This window comes from Lactuca virosa, chromosome 5, assembly GCF_052849685.1.
Source record: "Lactuca virosa cultivar CGN04683 chromosome 5, Lactuca_virosa_CGN04683_v6, whole genome shotgun sequence".
NCBI lineage: Eukaryota > Viridiplantae > Streptophyta > Magnoliopsida > Asterales > Asteraceae > Lactuca > Lactuca virosa.
In genome coordinates this window covers 440,637,896-440,651,032 of record NC_136430.1, presented here as the reverse complement: position 1 = coordinate 440,651,032, position 13,137 = coordinate 440,637,896, and the positions used below count along the sequence as shown (strand labels likewise).

Sequence of the window (13,137 nt, the reverse complement as noted above, 5' to 3'; positions counted from 1 at the left end):
ACGGGGACAAGATTACCAGCGATAACACCTCCCCCAAAAGCCTTTTTTGCCGGCGGTATTATACCGGTGGCATACTTCCACCGCTTTCTCTCTCCTCATTTTACCACTCAAACATCATTCTATCTCCTTATTCTATTTCTTTTACCTTCAACACCACATCCTTACCTCTATTGAAAATGGCAAAGATGACAATTTAAAGAGTCAACATCATCTTATGTCGTTCAGTCTTATATCATATACGTTCGTATAAAACTTATAGGCGGACAACAGTGTTTGCAAAAAAACCAAAACGATAGAAAAAACAAATATGGAAAAACAGAAACAGTACTAAAACGAAAAAAATGGAAAACCAATTATTTCGATTTGGTTTCCTTTCTTATATATAAAATCCGGGAAAAAAACAAACCAAAACATTTATTTGAAAAGTCAATTGTTTTGTTTTAATTTTTTTTTTATATACGAAACCGAAAAAAATTATCCTAAATACCAAAATTAAAAATTTCAAGTGAAAATATATATATATATATATATATATATATATATATATATATATATTAAATATACATTTTTTCTAAAAAAAGATGTTTTTGAAATTTGTTTGATATAAATGGTTTTTCTGTCAAAATAAAAAAATATGAATGGCTTTTCTGAAAAAAATAATAATATATAAGTGGTTTTTTAGATAAAAGTTTGAAAACTCGATGGTTTTTGTGATATTTCCCTATATAAAAAACATTACTTTTGTTTTAAAATGTAATACATTAAGAATTAATGAAAACGAATTATTCGATACCGCTGGAATAAACTCTTGAGTCGTTGGATATACTCCATTGCCAATTGAAGCCAGAGTTACTGCCTCAGAAAATTAGTACAGTACAACAATCTAATGCAATACAAATTGAGTTCATTAAAGACTTGTTTTGGACACTTTAAAAAAGCAACTATCAAAGATAATGTTGATTTATTACTCAGTAATCTGATACATTTGTTTTTTTATTTTTTATTTAATTGAAAATTGAAATCGTTTTTGGGATCGAATATTCTCGAGTAAAATTCCTTGTATATTTTCATCTATAAATTTAGAGTAAAATCCTCTTTGTTTTTTGTGGGACAAATTAAAGTGCGAGACTTACAGTACAAATTTCTTCTGAAAATGGCGTTTTTCTCGAGAACGAAACGAGTTACAGACCCGCTGGATGACCGGGTCAAGGACCGGATCGTCGGCCGTGATAGGCTGGAACCGGTGTATGTAAGCAGCGGTAGCGAACACAGTGCCGACAGTGGTGGTTACGATGACGATTCATCTCCGTCTCCTTGTCTGTCTAATCTGCTTCCTTGCTTCTTGCATCGAGAAGAAGAAGAAGAAGGTGGTGGTGGTGGATGCTGTAATGCTAAAGCCGATGATGACGGTTGTCAGTTGAACGACAAGGAAGTTGATTCCGATTCCGATTCCGATTGTGAATCTGATCGTACGGATGCAATTATTGAAATCATGCGTTCAATGTGGAGGAATCAAAATGTTGATAGGTTTAGAGTTGTGTTGATGGCTCATGTTATGAAAGGTATGGAGATTTTTCACTCTCTGAGACCTAATCAACAAATTCTCCATAGAAACATGATGTTGTTTCTTCAAAATATTGGCTACAATGCGGCGATTTGTAAGACGAAGTGGGAAGGCTGCGGCGGACTTACTGCCGGTAATTACGAGTTCATCGACGTAGTCAGATCCGACTCAGGCGCTCGCTACTACATCGATCTCAATTTCGCCGGAGAGTTCGAGATCGCTAGAGAGACAAACCAGTTCCGCCGCCTCTCACACCACCTCCCGACGGTTTTCGTCGGCAAAAGTGAAGATCTAAAACAGATCGTCAAGTTGATGAGCGACGCCGCGAAGCGTTCGTTGAAAACCAGAGGATTATTCCTCCCTCCATGGAGGAAAAATCGATTCATGCAGAACAAGTGGTTCGGCCCCTACCGTCGTACGATCAACTACACTCCGATGAACATCTCGTCGGCATCTGCGGTACCGGCGATATCGACGGCTGGTCCCGTCAAATGCCGGTCGATCGGATTTAACGCCGTTAGTGACGCTTCGTTAATGCCCGCGGCAACCCGTACAAGATAAACTAAAATATTTACTTAACTACGTAAATAACTTTTTGGTTTTGATAAAAAGAGTCAATATTTTTGTATTTGAATCTGCACGTTTTTCAGGCAACTGCTAACGTTGACACGTGTCGTGTATATGATTTCTACCATTCGTAACAAGCACACCAAGTCACCAACCGCGTAGATGTACTAGGAAATTAGAAACACGTACGCAATATTATATTTATTTATTATTATATTATATACCCTTAGCAAAATTATAAGGAGGATTGTATATGGACCTTAATACTACATAAAATAAAAATTATTTAAATGAAAAAAATTACTAATCTAACCGTTTTGTCTACTAACTTTTCACTTAGTCAAAAATTAGAAATTAACAAGCACATCAACGCTAATCGACTACAGTTAACAGTAATTTGACTACTATTTCATACCAATTACTTGTAATACACGTATATTCGACAGTTAACAGTAATTTGACTACTATTTCATACCAATTACTTGTAATACACGTATATTGTACCGGTCGATTAAATAATAAAATTTAAATAATAAGTATTTTTTAAAATAAGGAATAAATAAACATATTAATTATAATTTATTATCATATTTATTACATTTAATACTTTACATATATAACTAAAAGTATTATGTGGCTTTTTAATTTTAAAAATTGAAAATACTCATAAATCGACATGTGGATATTATTTATTTAAAAAATATCATAAAATGATAAGTGTCAAAATTAATTAACAAGTGACAAAATTATTTTCATTTATTAAGGAGGATGGACTACTATTTCGTAGTCTCATCTATTTTTTTAGGGTCTATCATCCTATAATATATAAAATTAAAAATTTTCACTTAGGTTATTTTTTTATGTGTTTCAAGTAAAGAAAAGCTCTCTTAATAAAGGTTCTTAACAAAAGTGGCGAATCCAATATTTAAACTCGTCCCATCAAATGAAGTGACTAAATAAACGAGTCATAAATTTTGGTAATCAGAGCGGTTTGCTTAGGGGTGTTTGTTCGGTTTGGTTTATAGGCATGGCCGGCTCTACCCTTTGCAAAACTAAGCAATGGTTTATGGCCCCCATTTTTAAAGGACCCCAATTTTTAAGTTTATTCTGTTAATTATATATATATATATATATATATATATATATATATATATATATATATATATATATATATATATATATATATATATATATTGGGTTACAAAGACAAGTTGGAGGTTGGCCCGGTGGTAAAAGCGCTACCCAAGGGTCTCAGGTTCGAATATGTTTGCTTACTTTTCATTCATTTTATTTTGGAAGCTACTTAAACATATCCCACATCGCTTATGGATAAAACTCAACCAACTCTCCTCTTTTATATAAGCCCGACCATCCTCTTGTTTCATATTAACTCTACCTTAGAGTCCCACATCGGCTGAGAGATCAAAACTTTAGCAAACTTCATGTTTATATAAGTGATTACTTGAGATGCATTAAGAAATAGTGTGAGATTTGGTTTAAGATATAAAACCGAATGGTCCCAATTTTTTGTTTGCTTAGAGCCCTTAAATTGGTTGAATCGCCCCTGTTTATAGGTTTTCGGTTTAATCGGTTTTGTTTTGTCGGGTTTTTAGCATCTCTAAATTAACCATAACCAAACCAAATAATATTCAGTTTAATCGATTTCGGTTTCGGTTTAAACTAAATAAAAAAAGGTCATTATGTGTAAACATATTAACAGGAACATTAAAAAAAAACTAAATCAAATAAATTAATAACCAAAAAATCTTTATGTATTAAAGAAAAAAACATTAACTATTAAATATATAACAAAGATATAACTTAACAAAATGATGTTCTTAAAACTATTAATTATTAAATTGATGCGACCTTTATATCCGTCTTCGATTTACTCTCCTGTTGGGCGTTTGGATGTATCTGCAAGGCCACATGAAAGAACAGTCGTCAGCCGCTTTCCGGGAGGAAGCTCCCGGAAGAACGCTCCGACGGTCAAGTTAGATAGGGTATTTGGTGTTTTAGGGTTATTGCACTTAGAGAAGATGGCTTACCTTTAGGGCTCCTGAGTGCGCCCTTTTATACCTAGCGACCCTGCTCGTCCGTACGGGACAAGATCGCTTTTAGGGGACAAGGTCAGAGGCGCTGATTGGAGGGTTGTGCGCCTCTTTATGTCAGAGTTCTGCCATTGGCTCCGGCGGTAATGCTCTGATCCTCTTCCTTGTCGCTTGATCGTATCCTTTGTCTTGACGCTGGGAGCGTTTCTGGCGGGCGCGAGCGTTTTGCCTGGGCGCCCTGCTCTTAGGGGCGCTGGCGGGCGCTGAGCCCGCTCCTCTTGGCTCGGCCGAGGTGCCAGGTATCTTGGGCGAGCGTGACTCTTCTGTGCCGGCTTAGGAACGTCATCAAGTCCCCCAGTCCAGTAGCCGTAGCGTTGTGCTGCTAGATACGACGTTATGGGCTTGATTACTTTACACGTGTTGCTTCCCTGTTCGTTCGCCGTTTCGATTTTAATGGCGACGTGACCGCTCATGATGGCTAGCGGTTACGTCAGCGTGTCAGACATTTTGAATATCCCGCCCTTTCCATTTCCTTATTAGGGCACTTATCATGTCTTCTTATCTACGTTTCCTCTTTCTTTCTATTCTTCTTCCTTAACTCCATTTTCTCTCCTTTCTTTCCATGGCGAGTCCCCCAGGCATCGTGCCCTCTGCCTCTGAGTATTCGTTTCTCGAAACCACTTATGCCCTCACTTCTCTTGACGGTGTGGAGTTTCCTTCACCAGGTTCTTCCATCCTTTCCCCCCCTCCCGGAAAAGTCGGTATCTACCAGAAAACCCTAGATGCTGGCCTTCGTCTTCCTTTGACCGATTTCCAAGAGGAGGTGCTCCAGAAAGATGGTTGCACCGTTCAGATGCTAACCCCCAACGCTGTAAACAAAGTTGTTGCTTTTGAGATGATTTGTCGGGCTAACAGTTATCTTCCTGATTACTTTGTGTTTAAATATTTCTTCCGCTTCTGTTGCACCGGTGACAAGTTCACGTTTTCCGTTCACCGGGGAGGACATACCCTAGTGCCTGACGGCCGGACCCCTAAGAATTGGCAAGATCGGTGGCTTTGGGTTAATCAGGGCTTAGTGGGTAGCGGACGTTATCGTGCCAACACTTTTGCTGATGTTACCCCAAAACTCTTTCCCCATAACCAGGGAGTGGCTGATTTCCTCAAGAGCATCCAAGTGTCCCCTGGGGACTATTCTAAGGCCCTTCTCTCCGGTGTGGGGATGAGTCCGTCTTGGAGGCGTCGTGGTAAAATGGCGGTTTTCTTCCTTGTCGTGGATGGTAAGTGTTTGCATACTTGGTTTGTTTAGGGTTTTATTATCTGAATATCTTCCCTTTTTGATTTTCCTTGGTGCCTCAAATTTCCCAGGTAACGAGTCTCCTTTGTCTATGGATGGAGTGCTTCGAAAACGTTACAGGGGGAAACTGGATTATCGGGAAATAGATTTAGTCGATCATCTTCCTTCCCCTCGCCGTTTGGACCAGCTTGCTCTTACTGCTTCTATGCCGATCCCTCCTTCGACAAGTGAGGGCCCGCCGTCTGCCGGGACGGACCATCTTGTAGTTCGCCCCCTCTCCTCCGTTATGCCCTTAGGTGGTGTTCATACTACTTCCACCGAGGGTGACGAGGACAACAAAGATGGCGTCATTGCTGATGCTCGGCGACTGCAGGCCAAACGGAAGGTCGTTCTGGCCATGGGTGAGACTGTGAGCGGTGCACTTAATGTCGCCAAGCGAGTTCAGACCAGGAGCAACTTTTCTCGCCTTCTAAGCTCGATATCTTCGTCACCGGCACCCGTGGTTGTTATCCCTGATGATGACGTTCAACAGTATGAAGGGATGGATGGGGCGCATAAACAGCCCATGGATCCTGTTTCGGTTGTTCCCCTTATTGCTACCAGTTCTTCTCCTCCACAGGACTTTCGTGGCCCGGATCCCACCCCTGTTTCTCCCAGCAAGAACACAGGTGGAGGTTCTTCAGGACCCTCCCCTTTTGTTCCCCCATGGAATATTCATAGCGAGTCTCGTCTCTCCGTTCACACTAATGCTCTAGAGTTTACCCGACATGCCTTTACTCCTGCCACTGCTGCTGATATGGAAGCTATGGGTAGTCCTGCCTTGTCCCATAACATGTCCTGTGTTGCCGCGCAAGCCATGTTTTACCTTGTTGTCAGGGCTCGGCGCATTCAGATGCTCAATGAGATGGAAACTGTGCATGCCGGCTGTGGGGCTCGTGTAACTGAGTTAGAGCAGCGTATTTTAAAGCTTACTATGGATCTGCAGCGTGCCGAGCAAAGGTATCAACTTTTAGCTGCTGAGAAAACTGCGATGGAGGAACTCAGGGCTAGTTTGGAGGCCAAAGTTGACTTTATCTCTCAGGTTAACGAGGGCTTAATGATCCAGATTGAAAGCCTTGAACGTGATGCAGCCGATCATGATAGGGTGGTTGCCGACTTGCAGTCAAATGTAAGTGTTGCACAGCATGATCTGAGCTAGTTGTTACAGGTGGGGCTTGTGCGAGTTCTGGACAAGCTAATCGAGCATCCAAAGTTTACGGGAGCGGTGAGCCTAATTCGTCACGCCGCCTTTGTTGCCGGAGCGGAATCTGTACGGGCTGCTCTTGTCTCTGCTGGTCATCTCGGTCTTGTGGATACCCCTGTTGCCGGCCCTGCTACCAGTGTGAATGAGGCTCTCCTAGCGTTTGCTAGTATGGATCATGCTGCCTTGTTGGGCCTGGGCGAATTGGATATGCAGGGGGTTCGTGATCTTTGTGCCTTCTCTGGTTTTGACGGTACTCCTGAAGGTTTGGTGGATGGTGACAATGGGGTTGACAAGAGTGGTGTTAGCGGTGGTGTGGTTGTGGGAGGTGATGGTGGTGGTGGTGCTGGCGATGGTTTGGATGCCAACGTTTGTTTGGGTGATGAGCGTAATGATGTTGTTCCTGAACCAGATCGTGTTGATGACATTGTGGTGGATGCTGGTGACTTGGAAGATGCTGATGTGTGTGGAGGTGACGTTGCTAACGCTGGAGAGAATGAGGACGATGGTGATGGTATGATGTAGGTTTCGTGTGCTACCCCTGTGGGGCGTGAAAAACTCTTTATTTTGATGTTTTGTGTCTTGAACTCTTGTATGTGGCTACTTTTGTTTTTTTGTATATTGGTGATATTACCCTTGCTGTGATGTTGGATGATATATGTAGTTGCTATGTGTTTATTATTTCATATGTCGTCGGTTGCTTAATTTATCAATGGTTCAGGGCCTCGCACTAAGCGATGCCTCGATTATTTTCGACGCACTAAGCGTCTGCACGGGCCAGCGTGTCGAGCCCTATGTGCGTTGATCATAAGGCTTAATACTCTAAGTATTAAGGCTGGATGCACTGATTTTAATATACTGCATTTGATACACTAAGTATTATCGTTGAATGCACTAAGCATCACGATTGCCAAAATTCTAAGACTGAAATGCACTAAGCATTACGCGCGTTAATCATTAAAAATTCAGTACACTAAGTACAGATTTCATCATTTTAATTGTTTAGATTTGTACACTGAGTACAAAGCGTTACATGTTGGTCGTCGGAACCTTTTTTAGTGCTTAGATTATTTGCTCTAGCTTCACCGCTTTCTTGTGGGGGCTTTCTTCTAAAAGTAGAATTTCCTCAAATTCCTTGCGTTCCACGTTCTTGGAATTTGCCTTCCATCCATTGCTTCTAAGATGTACGCCTCATTCTGACTTGCCTCTACCACCTGTATGGACCCTCCCACACGGGTCCTAGCTTACCCTGAGGCTGAGCCCGACTTGCCTCGTTCTTTCTTAGTACATATTCCCCCACCTTAAATGCTTTTTCTTTGACTCTTTGATTGTAGTATCTTTCTGTCGCGCGTTTGTATGCTGCCTGGCGTATGCTTGCCTTCTATCGCTTTTCTTCTAGGATCTCTAGGTTTAGCCTTAGGTCTCGAGAATTGGTTTCTTCGTTGGTGTGGCTTGTCCTTAGCGTGCCTATCATCACCTCCGTTGGGAGCATTGCCTCCGCTCCGTACGTCAAACTGAATGGTGTCTCTCGCGTGCCTGTTTGCGGGGTGGTCCTATACGACCATAGCACCGTCGGTATCTCTTCCAACCAGTTTCCTTTGGCCTTTCCTAACCGCTTCTTAATCCCATTCACAATGGTTCTATTGGATACTTCTGTCTGTTCGTTTGCTTATGGGTGTGCCACTGACGTGAATCGCTGATTTATCCCCTTGCTGGCGCACCACTCCTTAAACTACTTTTCGGCAAACTGAAGCCCATTGTCACTTATCAACGTTTTAGGTGTACCGAACCTAATCATGATATTCTTCCAGACAAACTTGATCATGTGCCTTCCTGTAATGCACGCCAATGGTTCTGCTTCGATCCATTTCGTAAAATAATCCACAGCCACGACCATATATTTTAACCTTCCTGGCGCTTCTGGGAATGGTCCCACAATGTCTATTCCCCACTGATAGAATGGCCAGGGACTAGATATGTTGGATAAGGGCGTTGGAGGATTCGTCTGGATCGGGGAGAACTCTTGGCACTCTCCGCATGCTTTTGTCAGCTCTGTTGCGTCTTGGTGTACAGTGGGCCAGTAGATCCCCATCCGGAGCACCTTTCCCGTTAGTGCCCGTGCACCTTCATGCGCGCCTGCCTGTCCTGCATGTGCTTCTCGCAACGCCTCTTTTCCCTTGGTCTCATCCACACATCTTAGCCATGGTGTGGTGAACCCCTTTCGGTATAGTTCCCCCTCAATTAGGGCATATGAGGGTGCCTTTATGCGTATTCTTCTGGCTTCGTCATGACTATCAGGTAGGACGCCCTGTTGTAGGTAATCTATTAGTGGTGTCATCCAGGTGGGTCCCGCTATTGTGAGTGCGCCTACCTGCCGTTCCTCTATGCTCCTTTCCTTGAGTACTTCGACCAAAACTTTCTTTGATAGGTGATCAAAACATGTCGACGCTAGTTTGCTTAGGGCGTCTACTCTCCTGTTCTCACCCCTTGGAATTTGCTTGATAGTGAACTCTTTAAAAGATTTGGTGAGTTGTCGTACTGTCTTAACGTATATTTCCATCCTCTTGTCTATTGTTTCGAAGCTTCCGTTAACCTGGTTGGCAGCCAACCTTGAATCTGTTAGCGCGGCTATGGCCTCCGCCCCCATCTGTTTGGCTAGGCGTAGACCGGCCAGTAATGCCTCGTACTCCGCCTCATTGTTTGAGGTGTGGAAGTCGAAACGGAGGGTATACGTAACCTCTTCTCCTTCCGGGCTGGTCAAGATTAAGCCGGCCCCCGAGCCTTCCCTACTGGACGCTCCATCGGTGTACAACGTCCATTTTCTGTTTCCTTCTAGAATTTCTTTTACCGCTATGATTCCTTCTTTGGTTACATCTCCTTCTCCTGGGACTTCAAGCAGAAAATATGCCAGCGCCTGTCCTTTGATGCTTGCCCTTGGCCGATAGTTGATATCATGTTCACCCAATTCGATCGCCCACTTTGCGAGTCTTCCTGAGGTTTCGGGCTTGAGCAAGATTTGCTTAATCGGGCAATTCGTCAGGACCTCTATTTGGTGGGCCTGAAAGTATCGCCTTAACCGTCTCGCGGCATAGATCAGCGTTAGCACCAGTTTTTCCAGGGCGGGGTAGTTAAGTTCAGGGCCTTGTAACGCTCTGCTCACGAAGTACACTGGCTTCTGTTCCCCTTCTCTTTCTACGACTAATGCGAAGGATATGGCTTCGGCTGAGGTTGAGAGGTATACCTGCAACACTTCTCCCGGAATGGGGCTAGCTAACGTGGGTAGTTTGTGTAAGGCTTCCTTGATCCTTGGAGTGCTACCTCTGCCTCCGTCGTCCACTGGAAATTACTTCTCTCGATGTATCCTTTCAGCGTGTTAAATAATGGCATCGCCTTTTCTGCTGCCTTTGAGATGAACCTACTGAGCGCCGTGATCTTCCCATTCAATCCTTGCGCGTCCCTTAGAGTGCTTGGGGGTGGCATTTCCATGAACTCGTCCACTTTTGCTGGGTTGGGATGTATGCCTTGTCTAGTAACATAGTATCCTAAGAACTGGCCTTCCTCCACTCCAAACGTGCACTTTCCCGGGTTCTGCTTCATCCTTGCTTTCTCCAATGTTTTGAAAGTCTCTTCGATATCCTGCAACATCTTTGCTTCACTTTTGCTTTTAATGACCATATTGTCGACATATACTTCGATGTTCCTCCCAATCTGGCTTGAGAATATGGAGTCGACCAGGCGTTGGTATGTTGCCCCCGCGTTTTTTAAACCAAAATGCATTTTGGTATAGCAAAACGTGCCATGGTCGGTGTAGAAGGATATTTTCTCCTCGTCGTCCTTACTCATCTGGATCTGGTGGTACCCTTTATACGCATCTAAGAAACATTTTAGTCTAAAACCCTGTAGTGATTCTACCTTCTGGTCGATTTCCGAGAGAGGGTAGCAATCTTTAGGGCATGCCTTGTTAAGGTCGGAGAAATCGATGCACATACGCTAAGATCCGTCATGCTTTCGTACCATGACAGGGTTGGCTATCCAAGTTGGGAAAACCGCTTCCCTCAAAATTCTCGCCTTAGTTAGTTTAGCCATTTCCACGTTGATCGCCCTGTTACGATCTCCCCCTTGGACCCTCTTTTTCTGTTTAAATTCCTTTGTACCCGGTTTAATCATGAGTTTATGTTCGATGATTTGCCGGTCGACACCTACCATGTCTGTGGGTGTCCACGCAAATACGTGCTTGTATCGCCTGAGGAGATCAACGAGTGCTTGCCTGGTGTGTCCCAGTAGGTTGCGACCGATGCTGATTGTCTGATCAAGGTGTTCTTCGTTGACCACCTCTTTCTCGTATGCCGATTCACCCCGTGCTTTCTTGGTTTCTCTTGTTATCTCGGCTGGCTGCATGACTGCAAAGCACTGCAGTTGTTTTGGTGGCGTGGCCAAGATGGTGGCCGGACCTTCGCTAGTGTTGAACTTCACTATCCCGTGCATCGTGGACGGAATCGCTCTTAATTTGAGCAAGGCTGGCCTTCCCAGAATGATATTATGTTTTGCTGGGTGTCGGATCACAACGAAATCAACCAAGACTATCTTATTTCGTCGCTTGTCATGGCTGGTCAGTGTAAGCGGTAGGTGGATCACGCCTAGCGGCCACAGGCTGTGCCCCGTGAATCCGACCAATCGCCCTGTTGTAGGTCTCAAGCCGTCCTTCCACTTGTTTGGGAGAAAACGGAAGTAGTGCTCGTAAATGATGTCTGCGGAGCTACCTGTGTCGATATACACTCTATGTATGACCACATCTTTAATAGAGGCCTGTACTATTAGGGGGTTGTCACCTGTCCAGCCTTCAGGTCTGGGATCTTGTGCTGAGAATGTGAGTTCTTGTGTCATTGGCGTTAGGTTCTCCTGGGGTGTAATTCCCTTGTGTCTGCTTCTCTTGACTCGTATCATGAATATTTCTTTGGGCTGCGCACCTTCTTTCGGAGCTCCTTTGGTGTTTTCTGCGTCGAATTTGGCGCGCAGGTTGCGTGCTATTTCCACAAGATCTCCCTTCAGCTTTTTCTCCTCCATTTCTTTTTTAAGAACCGCGCAATTGGTAGTGTCATACGTTTTGCTTTTGTGGTATTCGCAGTATCGTCCTTTTGGTGCTCTCTCTTGCTGCTTGTCCGCGACCACGTATACGTCTGGGCGGCGACTCCGCCTGTCATCCCTGACGAACGGCCTGAAGCGACCCAGTGGTCTCTTCCCTCGTCCGAAGTGCCTGCTTCCCCCGGATGTTTCTGTGTAGGTTGGGTTGGAACGCTTGACTACCATGGCATTCAAGTATGCTTGTTTTGCTGCTTCGCCTTCCTCCTGTCTTAAATATCTTTCCACCCTTTCCTTTAGTTCAGCTCTTGTCTGTGGCTTTTTGCCCATGAGTTTCTGTGACAGAGGGCCGGGAAGGAGTCCCCATGTGAAAGCTCCTGCTATAAGACCCTCGTCATGACCCGACACATCTAACGTGGCGTTTGTAAACCGTGTGAAGTATTCTCTTACGCTTTCCCCCTCCTTTTGCTTACACCCGATGATGGAATGGGAATCACCTTTGTACTTTCGCAGTTGCATGAAGTTGGTAAGGAAAAGATACTTGAGTTGACCAAAATTATAAATGCTACCCGGGCGTAGCGTCTTGAACCACGTGCCTGCATTTCCGTCTAGCGTCGTTGGGAAGTACGTGCACCAGAAGCGCTTGTCTAGCTTTAGCGACGTCATTGTCCATTCATATGTGTCAATATGACTGTCCGGATCGGTAGTACCGTTGTAAGTTTTCAGGTTGGGGAGCTTCGCTGTGTTTGGGATCTCATAATCCAGCAGTTCCTTGGCAAACGGAGATGTGACACTTCGTGACAGGCAGTCCTGATTGGGGACGATTAGCGAGCCCTGTAAATTATACTGGTGGGGCGTGTTGCACGGCTGTACCCCGGGGTTACCGTAGAACGCTTGGTATCCTGGGTTAGGACCATAGAATGTATGTTGCTGGAACGGCAGCTGCAACGAGTATCCCAGGTGTAGAAGATGGGGTTGAGCCAGAGGCTGCATTGGTGCAGGCTGTTGTTGACTTGTGTGGGTGGTCACTATAGGCTCACCCTACGTGCCTGTCGAGAGGTGGGGGAAAAATGGTGGCGCTACCAATGTTTGCGCGAGCGGCGGGAGCATCGGGGTGTGCTCGTTGGTATCTGGTTCTGTAGTGACACGTGAAATGCCGGTTGGGTGTTTTGTGCTTGGCTTGCTGGCATCATTGCTGGAAAAAGGGGAAGCTGGCGTTGTGCCATCGGGGTAACGAAGTGTGACGTTTGGTTTACCGAAAGTTGCGTCGCCGTTGGCTGGAATGTTAACGGCGTCGGCAAAGGTGTGACTAGTGGTACCGTTCCCATAAGTGGCCCCGGTG

At 44.3% G+C, this 13,137-nt stretch overlaps 2 protein-coding genes across 2 annotated transcripts; one reads left to right on the top strand and one right to left on the bottom strand.

Moving 5' to 3' along the window:
* Positions 1-1,028: 1,028 nt before the first annotated feature.
* On the top strand, positions 1,029-2,350 carry LOC145113991 (uncharacterized). Its single transcript, XM_079050017.1, has one exon. The coding sequence runs from the start codon at positions 1,154-1,156 to the stop codon at positions 2,123-2,125; it is 972 nt and encodes a 323-aa protein (XP_078906143.1). The 5' UTR covers positions 1,029-1,153; the 3' UTR covers positions 2,126-2,350.
* An 8,356-nt stretch (positions 2,351-10,706) lies between these two features.
* On the bottom strand, positions 10,707-12,461 carry LOC145114229 (uncharacterized). Its single transcript, XM_079050233.1, has one exon. It carries the CDS (start codon positions 12,459-12,461, stop codon positions 10,707-10,709), a length of 1,755 nt encoding a protein of 584 aa, XP_078906359.1.
* Between the last annotated feature and the right edge of the window lie 676 nt (positions 12,462-13,137).

What these genes read in the sequence shown, in the direction of transcription:
- LOC145114229 (XM_079050233.1), bottom strand. Translation starts at nt 12,461, where the DNA reads ATGACGTCGCTAAAGCTAGACAAGCGCTTCTGGTGCACGTACTTCCCA.
- LOC145113991 (XM_079050017.1), top strand. Translation starts at nt 1,154, where the DNA reads ATGGCGTTTTTCTCGAGAACGAAACGAGTTACAGACCCGCTGGATGAC.